Source organism: Apium graveolens, chromosome 3, assembly GCF_009905375.1.
Source record: "Apium graveolens cultivar Ventura chromosome 3, ASM990537v1, whole genome shotgun sequence".
In the NCBI taxonomy this organism is placed as follows: domain Eukaryota; kingdom Viridiplantae; phylum Streptophyta; class Magnoliopsida; order Apiales; family Apiaceae; genus Apium; species Apium graveolens.
In genome coordinates, this window is record NC_133649.1 from 63,417,695 (window position 1) to 63,437,690 (window position 19,996).

Genomic DNA, 19,996 nt, shown 5'->3' on the forward strand with positions numbered 1-19,996 from the left:
ACCTAAATCACATTATATCAACTAAATCGTAATAATTATATTTAGTTTGTTCAAATTTAATTTAGCCCCAAGTAACAAATTAGAATAATATAGAACTCGATATGAATTAAAATTTAAATTGGTAGAAGAAGTTGAATTTAATATAAATTATAATGATATAGAGTTCGATATAAAATAGAATTGAAATTGGTAAAATAATAAAGCAAATTGACTTCAATATCAATTAAAATTAGAATAATAAAATAAGGCTAATTAAGTAATTTTAGCAAGTACCGACCGATCGACCAACTACCAAATTTTTAATATTTTGTCTATTATAGAATAGTACAGATGTGAATTGATTGACCTTGTTCATTTTGCTGTCATGTTGCCGGTTCCCGAACGAGGTTCATATTTGCTGGTGTCAAAATCAGTTCTATTTTTTGATACGATTTGTAAAGCCTATATTTGAAACTCAATTCAATAATAACCTAAAATCACTTTTTTTTGGGTCCTGACAAAACAGAGACATTATATTTTTAAATAAAATAATAATCTCATTATAATAATAAACCCGATACACACGACAGTATGATTATTTCAGAGTTTCTGTGTTGAATTTTTTTATTATTAAATAAATGATATGAGAGTATATATTACTTTTGCTTGAATTAGAAGTTTGCTTGAGGTGAAAGGACAAGTCAAGTGAGGTCAGTAATTAGTAAGGTTTTTAACTTCGTGTACAAGGCATACTGTATAGTATGATTACATAATACTATCATATAATATATTATGTAGTGTAATTCTAAGAAGTAAACATCCAGACAGCTCCACTTTGTTAGAAGGGGTCATATCATATATCTTGTAATCTGGTATATTTCTTAAAAAATAAGTTTAATAAAAGATAATATTAAATTTTTTCAAAATGGTAAAACTGGGATCATTTAGGACACTTACATCTGCCCAAAACTCGATGCTTCGTGGAGATGATGAATCCAAGCTTAGCAGAGGCAATAGCAGTGCTTTGAGTTGGGCTAAGGAATAGCCAAGAAACACTATTACCATCAGTAAAGAAAGCTTTGACCTGGGCTAAGAAATTGCCAGGAAACACTATTACCATCGAATCAGATTGCTTAGAAAACACTATTATCATCGAATCAGATTGCTTAGTAGTAATACAACTGATAAAAAGTGCTACACCTATGCGATCTACACTCTGCAAGGTGATTGTGGAGTGTAGAAATCTAGTTCATGAGTTAAACAACATTAAGTTATATTTTATTAAACAATCCGCAAATATGTCGGCAAATGAATTAGCTCATATGTCTCATATGTACCCTCATCGTACCGGTGGAGTTCTGTTCCGGCCAATATTAAATCATGTATCTCGAATGAGTGTTTGGAGTAATAAAATTGCACTTTGTCAAAAAAATAAAAAAAAAATGGTAAAACTGGGGAAATTGGATTAGGTTGCTAAATGTCAAGTTAAAGGCTTAAACCTTAAGCCCAATGCAGAATATGCTATTCATCAAGCAGAACCAAATGTTTGAGCTGTGCTTGGCAACCCAGCACTTCCTAGTACAGTTTTTCACATTACGAAACTCGGTAGTAGAATTGATGATCCAACGCCAAGTTCGAAGTTTACCATCAAATTTATGCTTAGAGTTTCGAATTTTACATTTTCTCGAGGCAACAATGTTAGAAATAATTTATCATCTTCCACAAGTGAACCAAAATAATCACAGCAACATAACTAATACCATATCAACTTTATGTGATTTCAGTCCTCCCTCAAAATTAATAAATGAAGTGGTAAAAGTAATAATCACAGAACTTGCCCACATTTTGCGATAACGTAATTAAATGACAGGTTAATCCAAATAATCTAAAATTGCACTTGACAGAGTTTTGACTAATGGCATAATCAAGCAGACATTTATTTAACCTGTCCTGCATTAATAATCAAAGATTATGTGGCAAATGCTAAAAGCTGTGTGACATGGAATCTGATTAGGGGGAGACTCGATACAATATTTTTACCAGAATCTACAAGTCAGCAGAAGAGAGCATGATTACACAGCCTTGGCCCTTTAGGCGATACGTGATATTGCTATTTCCTTCTGGACTCGAACTGATTCATGAAAGCAGGTATCCTTCCAAATCCTCCCCCTTGCCAATTTTTTAGTCTGAAGAGATAATGGCAAATAACAAAAAAGACATTACCTGGTGTTTCTCAACTTCTCTAACAATAGCAAAAAGGAAACAACTCTAAACGGCTGGAGAGGACATCGCCTCTTTCTCCTCCGCTGTAAAAGGAATTGGCTTTGTTGGGGCAGGCAGACGTCCTATGCTATCCACTTTATCTGCCTGCTTGGGCGGAGGTCTTGCTGCTCTTGGCAGCAATCTTCCTTTCTTTTCAAACCACTCCGGCTTAAGAAGAGCCCGGAATCCTAATTTGTTGTAATAAACTTTCCTAACAGATCCACCAGCAGCTTCAACAGCTGCCTTTGCCCTTACTGTAACTCTGGTAACCTGTAACATTACGTTTCCATCATTTAATGACATTAGTAAAAATTAAAGCTATTATATTCACTTCCTAAACCACAAAGAAAGATGCAGAGACGGCAGACATCCTTCGAAGTTCACAGAACGGTCTATTCTCTTTTGTTTTTTTTGCTAATTAAAACGGTCCACATTAAATCGTGTTCGTATATGTCAACACAACAATTGTCTAGTTTGTGCTAGGGGTTTGTATCATGATTTGTTTTGGTTTTATGTTATTGTTAGCAAATCGTTCAGTTCAGTTTAGTTATTGGCCATTAACACTACCAAACTGTTACAACTATTACAAAAGGCTTATTCGATTTTGGTTGACCGATTACAGTTCTCATTTCTGTTTTGAGTAATGCTAATCATAAAGGCTCAAACAAGACTGCTATAAAATAATTGAAGAGGATGACATACTGCATCGGCATCGGCATAGCTATTAACAACAGATGGACTTGTCGTTAAACAGGGGTATCCAGCCATAAAGCAATAGCTATTAAATATGAAATCATCTAGTAGTGGCAGTCTAAAAGTGTCAAGTATCATGTGTTAGGAATATATGTGCATTAGTTTGATGATATGTTTAACAAAACACTTAAGTAGAAATTTAGTGTCTGTAGCCTCAACGGATAAGACCACTTTGGCTATCCGTTGATGGTGTAGCTTTACTTAGAAATAAGTCTAGTATTGTAGCATATTTCAGTCTCTGTATTTAAAATTGTAATTCTTAGAAGTTGAGAGAAACTATGAGTCATGTTGACTACTAGATGATATGCAGATAGGAAGGCCAATTGTAAATATTTCATGCCTTGTAATTTTGTATAAATGAAGTGGTATCAACGGATGACTTAAAAGACCTTCAACGGATGAGAAGCTAAGCTTCAACGGATGTCTCTAAAGCTTCAACGGATAACATCCTTCAACGGATGAGAGCATCAACGGATGAAAGCTTCAACGGATAACATCCTTCAACGGATGAAGTCATCAACGGATGAAAGCTTCAACGGATGTTCTGCTAATCAGCCGTTGATAAGTGGTAGTTGTACCTACAAGCAGAGGCACGTGGGTTGACAGAGAAAACTGAGATGTGGTAGCCGAATTTCAGGATCAACAGAAAAAGCAGCCGTTCTTCTTTTGTACAAAGTTGCAATAGTCAACAAAGTACTTGAGTGAACAGGAAAAGAAGCAAGTGAAGAACTTATTTTACTATTGTAATTTTATATTGTTTTTCACTTGTACACTTGGTAATATATATGAACCAAGAAGAAGCTAGTAATAAGAGAGATTTTTCCAGAGCTGTTAAGAAATATCTTGAGAGAAAATTCATCTAGTTTGTACTAGGACGCAGCTGTGATCAACATTGTTGAACACAGATTTTCTAATATACCATCTCTGGTGGAACAACAAATCCACCAGAAAAGTTTTTAAGGTCTGTTGTGTTCCTTACATTTGTGCTTGAATATATATCTGTCTGTATTAGCTTAAAGCAATTCACACACTTGTTCTTCTTGAACACACAACTTTATAAACTGCTCAAAACTTGAAAAAGTTTTGAGATTTACATTCAACCCCCCTTCTGTAAATCTCATTGTTAGTCTTCTAGGAATAACAATTGGTATCAGAGCAGGCTCTTGACACACAAAGAGTTTAAAGATCTTGGAATCTAACAAAGATGAGTAAGAAGGATATTGGAGTAAAGATCCCAGTTCTTGACAAAGACAGTTATCACCACTGGAAGGTGAAAATGCACCTTCATCTACTCTCCCAAGATGAAGGTTATGTAAACTGCATTGAGAATGGTCCTCACATTCCCCACAAAGTAGCCACAGTTGCTACGGCCACAATTGCTGTTGGTCAATCCATTCCAAAACCCAGAGCAGAATGGACAATGGAAGACACAGAAGAAGTCCACAAGGATAAGAAGGCTATGAACATTTTGTTTAATGGTCTTGACAAGGATATGTTTGATAATGTGATAAATTGTTCAACTGCCAAAGAGGTTTGGGACACAGTTCAGCTGCTGTGTGAAGGTACAGAACAAGTAAGAGAGAATAAAATGCAGCTTCTCATTCAACAGTATGAGCACTTTCATTTTGAAGAAAATGAATCTTTAAATGACACATTCAATAGATTCCAAAAACTGTTGAATGGACTGAAGCTGTATGGTAGAGTGTACCAGGTGAAGGATTCAAATCTTAAATTTTTGAGATCCTTACCAAAGGAATGGAAACCCATGACTGTTTCCTTAAGAAACTCTCAAGATTATAAGGACTTTACTCTTGAAAGATTATATGGAATCTTGAAGACTTATGAACTAGAGTTGGAACAGGATGAGGTATTGGAGAGGGGGAGAAAGAAAGGAGGTTCAGTTGCATTGGTAGCTGAAAATGAGAAAGAATGCAGAAAAGAAACTGTGAGATCTACATCAAGCTCCAAAGATGGTGTAAGAAATCCAGAATCAGACAAGGGTAAAGGGCAAGTTGCTGAAAATGAAGACAACTCCAGTCAAGATGACTCTGATGGTATTGATGAGCATCTTGCATTTCTGTCCAGGAGATTTGCAAAGATGAAGTTCAGGAAAAACACTAGAGCCACTAAACCCCATAAGAACATGGTGGACAAATCCAAGTTCAAGTGTTTTAATTGTGGTATGAGTGGACACTTTGCAAGTGAGTGCAGAAAGCCAACCTCTGAAAAGAAGAAATTTGAACAAGTAGATTACAAAAAGAAATATTTTGATCTGCTCAAACAGAAGGAAAAGGCTTTCATTACTCAAGAAAGAGACTGGGCAGCTGATGGAGAAGAAGAGGATGAAGACATGGAATATGTTAACTTGGCTCTCATGGCTGATTCTGAGGAGAATGAAGTTAGTTCATCAAGCAACCAGGTAATTACTACTGATATAACACAGCTTACTAAAGAAGAGTGCAATGATGCTTTTAATGACATGTCTACTGAACTGTATCATTTGCGTGTATCTCTTAAATCTCTTGCTAAAGAAAATAGTAGGATTAAAGAGAACAATCTGTTTTTAAGTAATAGAAATGCTGTGTTAGAAGATAAGTTAATTGACCTAGAAAAGACTAAGCTGCATTGTGTATCTGTTGAAAATGAACTAGCTGAATCTATTAAGAAAGTAGAAATACTTTCCAATCAATTAGAGAAAGAGCAAGAGGTGATTAAAGCCTGGAAAACATCTAGGGATGTAAGTGCTCAAATTGCCAAAGTCCAAGGAATTGAATCATTCTGTGAAACTGCCTGGGATAAAAATAAAAAGAAACTGGAATTAATTGATGGACTGTCAACGGATGTGGAATCAACGGATGATGAAAGTTATCCGTTGAAGGAAGAAAAGGAACATCCGTTGAAGGTTCCTCAATTAAAACAGGCAGATGTTTCTAAAAGAGAAAATCTAAAGAAACTCAACAAAAAGTTTGGTTCAACTTCAAAGAACTTTGTCAAAGAAGGAGCAAGCACATCCAAAGATGTCAGAAAGGTGAATGTAGGGCACATGACCTTAGAACAGTTAAACAATAGGCTCAAGATGGTTGAGGATAAAAAGGAATCCAAAAGGAAATCCAACAGAAATGGGAAGGTAGGAGTTAACAAACATAACAATTACACACCTGACAAGTATGCTCCTAGAAAAAGCTGTGTGCATTGTAGTAGTGTTAATCATCTATCTGCTAACTGTAAATCTATTAAGAAATCTCCCATAACTGTACCCTCTTCCATGCCTAACATGTCTGTATCACCTCTACATGCTCTGCCTGTTATGTCTCAACAAAATCCTTATGCACATTTTGCAAACATGCCATATTTTAACAATTCTTATCTTGCTGCATTCAGTATGCCTCAATTGCCATACAATATGCCAATGTGGAATAACATGTATGCACAATCCATGCCTAATAATACTATAAATGTGCTGGATAATGTTGTGACTAACCCTACACCTCAACCAACCACATCTAAGACCAAGGTTGACTCAAACTCACCTAAGTCTAAAGATGCAGGAGGAATGAAGTCTAGGAGAAAGGCTAACAAGAATGGACCCAAGGAAACTTGGGTACCAAAATCAAATTGATTGATTTTGTGGTGTGCAGGAAAATAGAAGAAATCTATGGTACTTGGACAGTGGCTGTTCAAGACACATGACTGGAGATTTCTCCCTGCTCACAGAGTTTAAAGAGAGAGTTGGCCCCAGCATAACCTTTGGAGATGACAGCAAAGGGTTTACTATGGGATATGGCTTGATTTCAACAAGGAATGTCATCATTGAAGAAGTTGCATTAGTTGATGGTCTCAAGCACAACTTACTGAGTATCAGTCAACTATGTGATAGAGGGAATACAGTTTCCTTCAACTCTGAAGCCTGTGTTGTCACTAGTAAGAAAGACAACAAAGTGGTTCTAACTGGAGTTAGAAAAGGAAATGTGTACTTAGCTGACTTCAACTCTACAGATGCAGAATCTATTACTTGTCTTTTCAGCAAAGCAAGTTCAGTTGAGAGTTGGCTATGGCACAAGAAGCTATCCCATTTGAATTTCAAGACAATGAATGATCTAGTCAAAAAGGACTTAGTAAGAGGAATTCCTCTTGTTGAATTCTCAAGGGATGGTCTGTGTGATGCTTGTCAGAAAGGCAAACAAAGGAAAGCATCATTTCAGAAGAAGCTTGAAACAACAATTGATGAACCATTACAGCTGTTACATATGGATTTGTTTGGACCAGTCAATGTATTGTCAATAGCAAGAAAAAGATATTGTTTAGTGATTGTAGATGATTTCTCAAAGTTCACATGGGTCTGTTTTCTTGGATCAAAGGATGAAGCAAGTGAAATCATTATCAATCACATCAGGCAAGTCAATAATCATCCTGACTTAAAAGTAAGAAACATCAGGAGTGACAATGGAACTGAATTCAAGAATTTGACATTAAGGCTGTTCTGTGAAGAAAATGGAATCATGCATGAGTTCTCAGCTCCAAGAACACCTCAGCAAAATGGGGTAGTTGAAAGAAAGAACAGATCTTTAATTGAGGCTGCCAGAACAATGCTTGAAGAATCAAAGTTACCAACATATTTTTGGGCTGAAGCTGTTAATTGTGCCTGTTTCACTCAAAATATTTCTCTGATCAATCAAGCTAAAGGCATGACTCCTTATCAGTTGTTCAAGAAAAGAAAACCAACTCTAAACTTTCTTCATGTCTTTGGATGTAAATGTTTTATACTAAGGAATCAATCTGACCATAAAGGGAAGTTTGATGCAAAGGCTGATGAAGGAATATTTGTTGGTTATTCAGCTGGAAAATCTTATAGGGTCTACAATCTAAGAACCAACATTGTTATGGAATCTGTGCATGTTGTGTTTGATGATAAAAAGATTGATGGACTAACAGATGAGGAACATTATGAGAGACTCAAATTTGACAATATTGAAATATATTGTGATGATAGTGAAGAAGAGATTGATGGAGACGACACTTCAAAAGGAATACAAAATTTGCTCCTGGATAATGCACAAAATTCAGCATCCGTTGAAAGACATTGTGCATCATCCGTTGAAGTACTTAATGAAACATCCGTTGATCATAGCTCATCAACTGATAATCAATTTACATCATTAATTGATGGAACTCCAAGTTCCCTGCAAAGGACCAACAACTCAGGGGGAGTTTCAACTAATCAAAACTCTATCTCACATCATGACAATACTGAGATCACCTCATCTAGAGCTCATCTTCCACCTCAAAGGAAATGGACCAAGAATCATCCCTTTGAACTGATCATTGGTGATGCATCATCTAAAGTGCAAACAAGAAGAGCTACTCAAGATGAATGTCTGTATAGTAGTTTTCTATCTAAGGAGGAACCTAAGAAAGTGGAAGAAGCCTTATTGGATCCAGATTGGATATTAGCTATGCAGGAAGAGCTAAACCAATTTGAGAGAAACCAAGTTTGGAAGCTGGTACCCAAACCAAAGAACAAGAGTCCTATTGATACAAAATGGGTATTCAGAAATAAGATGGATGAAAATGGCATTATCATAAGGAATAAAGCCAGATTGGTTGCCAAAGGCTATTCTCAGCAAGAGGGAATAGATTTTGATGAGACATATGCTCCTGTTGCAAGACTTGAAGCTATCAGAATCTTTCTAGCCTATGCAGCCCATGCCAATTTCAAAGTCTATCAAATGGATGTCAAGAGTGCATTTCTAAATGGGAAATTAGAGGAAGAAGTCTATGTAAGTCAACCTCCAGGATTTGAAGATCCAAATTTTCCAGACTATGTGTATTATCTGTTGAAAGCACTCTATGGACTGAAGCAAGCACCTAGAGCCTGGTATGAAACATTATCAAAATTTCTTTTGGAGAATCACTTCACTAGAGGTACTGTTGATAAAACTCTCTTCTTTAGAAATGTTAATGGCTCTAGTATACTTGTTCAAATTTATGTAGATGACATAATATTTGGTTCTAAAGATAATAATCTTTGTAAGAAGTTTGCTAAGCTAATGCAAAGTAATTATGAAATGAGCCTAATGGGAGAACTAACCTATTTTCTTGGTTTACAAATTAAACAAGTTAGTAATGGAATTTTCATTAGTCAAACTAAATATATTCATGATCTTTTAAAGAAGTTTGACTTAATGGAATGTTCATCTGCAAAAACTCCCATGGCCACTGCCACCAAACTTGAATTAAATAAGACTGAAAGGTCTGTGGACATTACAAGTTATAGAGGCATGGTTGGTTCACTTTTATATTTAACTGCTAGCAGACCAGATATAATGTTTGCTACATGTCTGTGTGCGAGATTTCAAGCTGATCCTAGGGAGTCTCACTTAATTGCTATCAAGAGAATTTTCAGATATCTCAAGGGTACACCAAATTTAGGAATTTGGTATCCTAGAGAATCTGGCTTTGATCTAATTGGTTATTCAGATGCAGACTATGCAGGTTGCAAAATAGACAGGAAAAGTACAACAGGCTCCTGTCAATTCCTGGGAAACAAGCTTGTATCATGGTTTAGCAAAAAGCAAAATTCAGTCTCTACTTCTACAGCTGAGGCTGAATATATTGCTGCTGGAAGTTGCTGTTCTCAAATGTTATGGATGAGGAATCAACTCCTTGATTATGGACTTCATGTTGATAGAATACCTATCTTTTGTGACAACACAAGTGCCATAGCCATAACAGAGAATCCTGTGCAGCACTCAAGGACCAAGCACATTGATATTAAGTACCACTTCATCAGGGAGCATGTCATGAATGGTACAGTAGAACTACATTTTGTTCCAAGTGAACAACAAATTGCTGACATATTTACCAAGCCACTTGATGAATCAACATTCACAAGATTGGTAAGTGAGCTAGGTATGCTTAATTACTCTTAAAATTCATGTCTTCTTTGCAATTTGATGTGGAGCCTGAAATATATTAGTTGCTAGAACAAATTTGACTTTTAACAAAGTTTATTCCATCAACGGATGTTCCCTATCCGTTGAAAGTCAAAATTGCTCTATCAACGGATATTCATTATCCGTTGAAAGACAAGTATATCTCTGGAACTTTTATCCGTCAACGGATAAAGCTGAAGTACCTTTCAACGGATGACAATTTACATTATCCGTTGAAATGTCACATCAGACGTTTGAGGTGTTTCACAGCCGTTGATTCTATTTTCTTAACCGTTGATACCATACATACATCTGTATGTATTGGTTTTAAAGGTAGTTATTAGAATACTTACAGTTTATTCTTAAACGGCTGAAATTCACCAACACCTATTTATTGATTAATCCTTTATTTATTTTTTTTTTAAAAGCATATAAGCCCTTCTGATTGTTCATTATTACTTTACGCTTTCTTAGAATTTCAAGCATTTACCATTTTCTCTCTGCAAAACCCTCAAGTTATTCTCTGCAATTTCTACTCACAACAATGGCACCAGTCGTGAAGATTATGTCTCAATCTGGGTTCATCTACGAGAAGAATAATTTCATAGCTCTGGTAGAGAAGAATGAAGCCCACTCAGATTATCACAAAATGATGGACTTCATCAAAAACTGTAAACTTAGCTATGCAATGCTGGAAGCCCCAACGATTTTCTGTGAAGTAGTTGAGGAGATTTGGACAACTGCTGAGTTCAACTCCATGGATATGACTATCTCCTTCACTCTCAAAGGTAAAAATCACTGTATAAACTGTGATGACTTACAAGCATGTTTTAAATTACCTGAGAACAATGCCATGACACCACACACTGATAGTGATGTATCCAGCATGTTAGATTCCATAGGGGTGAACATCAAAGAAACCCCCAGGATAAGGAAGGAGAGTTGAGTGCTTCCCAAGCTAGCCAAGCCCCAGTTTCTCAAAAAGCTGTGGTGGTTGAAAAGGTCTCTAGCACATCCCTAGTAGCATCCTCCCAAAAGGATGTTACTATTGAAAAGAGTTCCCATCCAGGAACACAGAACAAAAGAGGGAGGGACACTAAAGCCAAACACTCACCTACAAAAGCCTTTATTAGAAGAAAGAAGGCTAGAACCCAATCTTCTACACAGGGTGCACACACTGCACAGATACATCCATCTGTCTCTGTGCCTTCTCAAACTCAGTTTGATGTGACTCCAATAAATGTGGAGTCACAGCCCCATTCTCTCACAATAACTACACATCAATCACCAAATACTTCTTCACCATCTCTGGATGTGGATATGCTATTCCCATCAATTCCTGATTCTCCCTCTTTACAACTCAGGGAGAAGCCCCACTCAAATACAGGTGATCATCATCTTTTAGATGATTTGTTGGATCACCCGCAAATTCTTTCAGATATAATTGAAGGATCTGTATCAACACATATCAAATCAATCTATACAGATTCAACAGTTATATCACTTTCAATTTCATCTTCTTTTCCTTCTTCAATGGATATCACTCATCCGTTGACAAGTGGTTGCTCTTCAACGGATAAGCTTAACAGCAGTTATCCGTTGATAACAACAGTTTCAACTTCAACGGATATTCCACATCCGTTGATAGTCTCTACACAAATAACTGAAATGATTCCAAGTGTAGAAGACATGAATACTGTGCAATCACTTTTAGGATTGAGGGCAGGGAGTGAAAATTTGAGTGAGAGGCTGGGTTGCTCCCAGGCAAAAGGAGAGATTGAGAGCACAAAAATGCATGCTATTTCTTCCAGCATGGCAAAAGTCAGTGAGTGGAGTACCACCTTAGAAGGTGAAGGTGAGGGAGTGAGATGTGTGAGCCAGGGGGAGCCCCTGATGCAAGAACATAGAGAAAAAGAGAGAAAAGCAGGTACAGTTGATACAAGGGTGGAACCAGCCATTGCTCATGAGTCAATGATTGTGGATGATGCTGAAAAGGAAAGACAATTTCAGCAACATTACAAAGCTGTAATTGATAACATTTCCTTGGATGCTGACACTTTTACTCATCCTGTGACAGCCTATCAACTGTTGGCTGCTCAGGGCAATGAGGAGGCAGAGAGGACACTACATCTAGTGCACTCAACAGAATCTCTTCAAAGGGATAAAGCTGCTATTAACAGGATGCCTTCTACAGCTGGTGAGCCATCTGAGGAATTTGGAGTAAATTCTGATGATGATGACTCTATTTCTTCTGATGGAAGCATGAACATAGGGGGAGATGAAGACCCTAGTTCCATTCCTAATCTACCTGAATGGGCCCTGACTAAGGAGCATAGAACAGGTGAATTCAATGTCCACCTAGTCAAACAAATCATCACTATTCAACAGGCCATTCAGAACACTTCAAATGCAAATATCAAGGCTATCCTCCAAGCTCACCTGGACTCACTGCATCTCATGAAGTTGCAGAAAGTAAAGCAAGATATGAGTCTAAATGATCTCAGGAAAGATATTGCAGACTTGAAATCCTTCACTTCAGAAAAATTGGATTCAGTCATGCCCTATGGTACTTTGCAGGACTTGGTTTCGAGATTGAAAAAGGAATCAGTTACTGAACAAAGGCTGGCCAAGTTGGAAGACAGAGTTCAAGGAATTGAAGATTCTGTGGCCACCCTTCTTCTCAACCAACAATCTCAAACCAATCTCCTAATGCAGCTGGCAAAAGCACAAGGCTTGACCCCTCTCCTTGATGATAACAAAAAGGGGGAGAATAAAAGGGAAGGGGAAGGAGAGCCCTCTACAAAGATTCAGATATCTAAAGTGCTAGTTCCTGCTATCACTACCTCTCCAATCATTCAAATCAAGGGAAAATCTGATGGAATTGATTTGATTCAGCTAGCAGCAGCTGAAATACAAATGAAAGAACAATGGAGGAGAATTGATGAAAGGTTGCAATTGGTGTTTGGTTCTACACAAAATAAATCAACATCTGTGAAATTTAGCACAAAGATTGAACCAATCAACATGGAGCTCATGCCAGTAGGGAGTCTTAAGGATGGAGAAGCTTCTTCCAAAGAGCTACAAGCTATAATCCTCAAGCCCAATGAAAGATCCAATAAGGACTCAACAAAGAATCCTTTAAAAGAAGTGGACTTTCCTCCTTCAAAAGATGATGAGAACAAGATCTTAGGCAGGAGTATTGCCTATCTCAAAAAGTCCATGGATGAGGCTGTAAGGAGAAATAGAGCTATTATCATTAGAGAGGGAAAGAGCATATGTGTGATGCAAGGACATCCCAAATTCTCAATAGCTAAGAAAGAAGAAGCCAAGCAATTAAAGGCTGACAAAAGAGCACAAGCAAAGCTTGAAAAACAGCTAAAGTCAAGCCAAGTTGAAGAAATGAAAGGAATTGAAGTCAGGGGTGAAGAAAAGATTGCTAACTTAGATGAGGTTCTTGGGAGCATATTTGGTGAAAATATGGAGGAAAGAGAGGAATGGCAGAAGGGAAACAGAAGAAAGGCCAAGGCACACAGAAGGAGTGAAGATAACCCTGAAGATACCAAATCTACATCTAAACCACTACCTTCCATACCTGAACCTTTTGTTACTGATCCCTCTATAAATATCCATGGTGAACCAATCATTCCAAAAGAGGAACCTATTGATTGGGACAACATCACATTGCCTACCTTTCTAACCACTCTTCCACCACCAAAGAAACAGAAAAGAAAACCAAAATCTACACCTCCCACAACCTCTAAGAAATTCACTCAAAAACAAAAACCTAAGCCTAAGTCACCCATTTCTAAAGATGATTATGTTCACATCTGTGACATAAAAGAAATTTCAGACATTGAACTCTATCTGGATGAGCTGGAGGATGTAAGGGGAATAGCTGCCTACAGACAGTTACCAGAAAGATTAGTGTTCAGATATAAAGGAGCTGGGGAAAGAACATGGCCTCTCCACAGGATTCTAAATGAAGGCTACTCTACCTTGATCAGAGTCTTTTCAGCCATCAAAAAGGATTCTGGCTTTACCAGAACAGCCAAGACTGAAATTCTCAACAAGATTGCCAACATAAGGAAGACTTGGAGGGAACCAAATGCTTTGCCCAGAACCTTACTCATACAAGAAAGGGGAACTAAAATTCACAAATCACCTCATTGGTTGATGGAATTCAGAGATGACAAAGGAGTCAGAAGATTTTTCAGACTTGAAGACCAACTCAAGATTGCCAGCAATGAAACTCTCAAGGAAATGCAATCTAAGTTGGATATCAGTGATGAAGATGAAGCTGAATTCTTCAGAAAACTCCAACTCCAAATTGAGGGAAATGACAAAGGGCTAGGAAAGAAAACCAGGGAACAAAGAAGAAAATGATGATTTGCTCAGGCTAGAGGAGCACCCTTGGAAATACTGTAAATCTTCAATTACCTCCTAGTACATACACTTTTGCAGCACTTTTTATATTTCTACTTAGTTTCAATTCAAATATTTGTTAAGTGTTTTGTTATCATCAAGTTAACCCTGAATTTATGCCTACAGTTCTTATAGACATAAATAGGGGGAGATTGTTAGGAATATATGTGCATTAGTTTGATGATATGTTTAACAAAACACTTAAGTAGAAATTTAGTGTCTGTAGCCTCAACGGATAAGACCACTTTGGCTATCCGTTGATGGTGTAGCTTTACTTAGAAATAAGTCTAGTATTGTAGCATATTTCAGTCTCTGTATTTAAAATTGTAATTCTTAGAAGTTGAGAGAAACTATGAGTCATGTTGACTACTAGATGATATGCAGATAGGAAGGCCAATTGTAAATATTTCATGCCTTGTAATTTTGTATAAATGAAGTGGTATCAACGGATGACTTAAAAGACCTTCAACGGATGAGAAGCTAAGCTTCAACGGATGTCTCTAAAGCTTCAACGGATAACATCCTTCAACGGATGAGAGCATCAACGGATGAAAGCTTCAACGGATAACATCCTTCAACGGATGAAGTCATCAACGGATGAAAGCTTCAACGGATGTTCTGCTAATCAGCCGTTGATAAGTGGTAGTTGTACCTACAAGCAGAGGCACGTGGGTTGACAGAGAAAACTGAGATGTGGTAGCCGAATTTCAGGATCAACAGAAAAAGCAGCCGTTCTTCTTTTGTACAAAGTTGCAATAGTCAACAAAGTACTTGAGTGAACAGGAAAAGAAGCAAGTGAAGAACTTATTTTACTATTGTAATTTTATATTGTTTTTCACTTGTACACTTGGTAATATATATGAACCAAGAAGAAGCTAGTAATAAGAGAGATTTTTCCAGAGCTGTTAAGAAATATCTTGAGAGAAAATTCATCTAGTTTGTACTAGGACGCAGCTGTGATCAACATTGTTGAACACAGATTTTCTAATATACCATCTCTGGTGGAACAACAAATCCACCAGAAAAGTTTTTAAGGTCTGTTGTGTTCCTTACATTTGTGCTTGAATATATATCTGTCTGTATTAGCTTAAAGCAATTCACACACTTGTTCTTCTTGAACACACAACTTTATAAACTGCTCAAAACTTGAAAAAGTTTTGAGATTTACATTCAACCCCCCTTCTGTAAATCTCATTGTTAGTCTTCTAGGAATAACATCATGTCATAATTGTCCATTCTTAAATTTAGTAATTTTTATATAATAATATATATACATAACAAAAAGAGTCCAATACACATATAATATGCATAATTAATTCCATTAAAAGTCACATTAAAGATTACATGTAGGGCCAGTATAAATGAAAGCTATGAACTTGGTTAATAAGCAGATAGAAAAAGCTCATCAGAGTTGAGTTGATGATACAGAGAACAGATTCAGTAGGGTTCATTATGTTAGAGACAAACAGACAGGAATCAGATAGTTTTGATCATAAAACCATATCACAACTTGTCACTGTCTTGTTAGAGACAAGCCATATGTCACTGTCTTGAATTATGAAGAGTTCAAAGCCAACCGTGCTGATGTCTAGCAAACTACTACTCAAATTTGTTGAATGCAAAAAATAGCAACATTACACATAAGACCACCAGAGCTTTAGCAAAAACACAAATTTCATCAAAGAGAAGTGCACTGCATACAAAAAAAAATTATGCATATCGAAGTGATAGAAAGATTCAACATAATAAGCTACATCTAGCCAGACAAAATGAATTAGCAATAAATATGGGATCCCTGATGCTAAGTTCATATTACTTAACTAATCAAAAAAAATTCCAATCTTCATCGTAATTGGTATAGTTTAGCATCATTTACATATTTATTTAGTATGGAAGTTTTAGATAGAGTATAACTGTTATAAAACAAAGCATATTATATTCTGCATTATATTAACACTGCATTATTTATAGTTAAAAGTTAAAATACTCATATTCTTTTTCCAAGTAGAGGATACATATATCCTTTGTTACCCGACTCTTCAATTTTCCTCAAGTACCCATGGCGGACAATCGACACTCGGACACCTATTTAAGGCCAAAAATATGTAATATTTTCAAAACATTTCCAAGTCCGATGCTTTACACGTATCCATGTTGAACACTTTTAGCCGAGTCCGGGTAACATAGCATGTATCATTACATTATCGATAAACATTGCTTTCAAGGCAGGGGATCCCAATCTGTGAATAAAATAGAGTTGAGCTGAAGCAAAGAGCAGGGATGAAGCTTAAAAATCTAAGGTTGTGTTTGGTTGGGGTGAATGAAATGGAATTGAATGGATGAAATTAAAGGAAATAAATGGGAGTTGGAGGGAAATTTTGAAAACAAAAATTAGATATGCAAAATTTTTATGATAAGAATTGTGAAGAAAATGGGGTTAGTAAGGAATGGACATTCCATCTCAACTTATGGGTGTTTAATTATAGTTTAGGTAGTTAGGAATGGAATGAGTTAAAGAATAAAAATTTAATCATTTTACACTTAAAATCTCATTCCATTTCATTCACCCCCACCAAACACAACACAAGATCCAAGTCAGAGGTTGTGCTTCACTTAGTGAATAAGAGAAATTGAATATTTATACCTGACTATGAGACATTGATCATTCGAACTTAGTTTAAGAAAAACAAAAGGACTGCATCCAGGAAAAATATGTGAAGAAATTTTCATTTGCAAAATTATATTGCAAACACCAGTAGAATCAAGTAAACAAACCCCCTAGAGGTTTTGTTAATAATATTATCTGACAAAAATGACATCCAGGAGTAACAAGTAAGAAACAGCAAAGACTGCTCCTAAAAACGGGTTTTGTGCCCTTTCTCAGTGAAAAAGGGGCGCTGGTACTTTTAGCAAAGTGAAGAGGCTAAGCTCTCAGTGATTTGGGCTTAAGAGCGCAGTTGATAACTATGCTATAGCTAAATTTAATTTGTATACTTGATGGTTTAAGTTTCTTTTTAATTGTCGCTTATACTTATTTTGGCATGTCCCTCCTATTAAAAGAATTATGAACAATTACAAAAACTGATCAAGAAATTAACACATTTAGCCAAGTTATGCATGCATATACATATTATCAGTTCTACTTTATCTTCTAATACGAAAATCACCTAAAACTGTAAAAAGACCTTTTATTTCTATTTTTTCTCAGTTTCAATTTTTTCCTGGTTCGCTTTCCGTTTTATTGTGGACTCTTTTGCATAAACCTAAGTTGTATTTAGAAGAACAAGAGCAAAAACTGTACACGAGAATATGAAAAAAATATATTTAAATCAATGCCAAAAATAAGTGAGCATAAACAGAAATATAGGAATATGAAAAAAATATTTAAATCAATGCCAAAAATAAGTGAGCATAAAAATATAGTCAAGTATCACCGTTATCGAGAGAGGGAATTGCAAAACGTTATCGATTACCTCGAGATGAATGGGCCAATGTATATGCTCAGCACCTCGTCCCATCAACCTAACTCCATCACGTATTTGCTTTCCTATTGCACCTGATTCCTATAATATCATGGCATCGACTATCCGACTGTCAACCAAAGTAACACAAGTATAAATCTGGAGCTAGAAATTATATAAGAAATACCATTCACCTTGAGTGTTTTCATTGTAATTAGTTCTGACGAGTCTATCTTCCCTGCATTTATAAGCTTTGCAATCTTTCCTAAACCCACTGGCTGCCACGATTATAGAAATAAACATGAATATAAAGGAAGAGGACTAATAAAATAATTGATAATAGTATCCAGAAACATACAATAATGTTATGCATACAAAACTAGTCAAGTTTCAACAAACTACAGAAAGTGACACAAGCATCAGAATACTACTATAACTTCCTTTTTAAGATAAGTTGAAGTTGACACAATCCCATTGGTACGTATGTATTATTTGTAAACTCAAGCTACAAAAGCACATGTCTATGAGTTTAAGCCAAAGTTGTTTCTTAAACCTTAAATATTGACAACTCATTCAACCATATCCCAGATTACGCTTTTGTTTAAACCAAAACAGGTGGCATTTGTCTTTATTATCTTACTGTTGTGATCTTGAGGACTAATGACGATTAAGTTTATTTTTTCAACTATCACATCAAAAAAGTACAACTAAAGTCAGTGGACAATTTATAAGCTTGCCAAATGCCTCCATTTCATATAACATTTACTACGAAACAGGACGTAATGGGTCGATGCCATATGATTAATGTTTACTTTCAAATGTTCAAGACATGTAAAGTTCAGCCACTTTAAGCATTTTTTGTCACTGCAAAACATTTCAGCAGACTTGTATCCAAACAATAGGTAGTACCGTAGTATTCACAGATAAAGATAAATTCAAAAATATTATGAAAAATACAACATATTATCTCGATTAACCAAACAACCTTAAACAGCTTACATTACATTTTAAACCGCTCTTTAGAATTTCAAATGAAAAGATCCTAAATTGCTTCACTTTACATTACATTGCCTTTCATTATTATCTTACATCACATTCCCTAACCCTTCCATCACAAACCATCTACTACCGCAAACGACATTAAACTACAAAAGCCCCTATAGCCAATAAAAAAAATGATAAATTCATACCTTCAACATTAAAACAAAGAGAAACAAGTACTATACACACACAACCCATACAAAATCAAAAGTAAGTATGTATACCTGAAAAGTGAGGCTAAAGGGATTATGAAAGCCCCTTTTGGGGAGCCTCCTACGAAGCGGAGTCTGACCACCTTCAAAACCAAACTTATGAGTACCCCTAGCTTTCTGACCCTTATGACCTCTCCCAGCAGTTTTGCCTTTGCCAGACCCAATCCCACGACCCTTTCGAGTCTTTTGCTTTCTTGCACCTTTATTGTCTCTCAAATCATTCAAACTCAGCAAACTATAAGCCCTAATGCCTAAAAATCCAATCTTGGGATTTGGGTATTTCAAGAATTCAAGTGGTGGGAGTGAGTGGGGAATGAGAGTTGAGATAGTGGGGTTGTGAAGATGTTTGAATTGAGCAGCATTTTGTTTGCAGATTGAGAGGAGTGATGTTAGTTGTCTTCTAAACATCGTATTGCCTTGCTGTGTCGCAGTGTGTGTAGATGTGTGTGTTTTTGTGGTTTTGGGGAAATGGAAGGGAGAAGGGAGATTGAACTAGGTTTTGCTATTTGGAGTTGTGCGTGTGACAAATTAGTAGTAAGTCTTTTGATTAATTATTTTTTAAGTTAATCACAAAAAAAATCTCAAATATATCATATCTTTTAAAGGTTCTTTTTCAATTTTATTGTCCACTTAAAATATTTACAAAAATATATTTTACAATCAAATGTATTTGTTTTTCATTTTTCCGAAAAATACATTTTAAATTATTTTGATCACATTTCAGATTACATTTTATTTAAATCGTGCAACTTCTTATCAAAAGGTTACATGATTTAAGTTACAAATATGGTTTAGTACTTTTGTAACTTTTTTAAAACATATATTTTTTTCGCAAAAAAAAACTTTTCATCCTTGAGTATTTTTGAAAAAACAATTTCAAACTTTATAGGTTAAAATGTGCATTGTAGAAATTATGATAGTTACATTTTTTTGT

The 19,996-nt window shown here is 36.0% G+C and overlaps 1 protein-coding gene across 1 annotated transcript; it reads right to left on the reverse strand.

The window, feature by feature from the left end:
- Positions 1-1,850: 1,850 nt before the first annotated feature.
- Positions 1,851-19,575, reverse strand: LOC141712357 (uncharacterized). Its single transcript, XM_074515269.1, has 4 exons — positions 19,075-19,575; positions 18,004-18,087; positions 17,822-17,911; positions 1,851-2,511 (listed from the first exon to the last, which is right to left on the reverse strand). Exons 1-4 carry the CDS (start codon positions 19,468-19,470, stop codon positions 2,248-2,250), a joined length of 834 nt encoding a protein of 277 aa, XP_074371370.1. The 5' UTR covers positions 19,471-19,575; the 3' UTR covers positions 1,851-2,247.
- Between the last annotated feature and the right edge of the window lie 421 nt (positions 19,576-19,996).

Coding starts and splice junctions, on each gene's coding strand:
- LOC141712357 (XM_074515269.1), bottom strand. CDS start 19,470: ATGTTTAGAAGACAACTAACATCACTCCTCTCAATCTGCAAACAAAAT. Junction 18,088..19,074: donor CCTTTAGCCTCACTTTTCAG/GTATACATACTT, acceptor TAATCGTGGCAG/CCAGTGGGTTTAGGAAAGAT. Junction 2,512..17,821: donor ATTGGCCCATTCATCTCGAG/GTAATCGATAAC, acceptor GTAATGTTACAG/GTTACCAGAGTTACAGTAAG.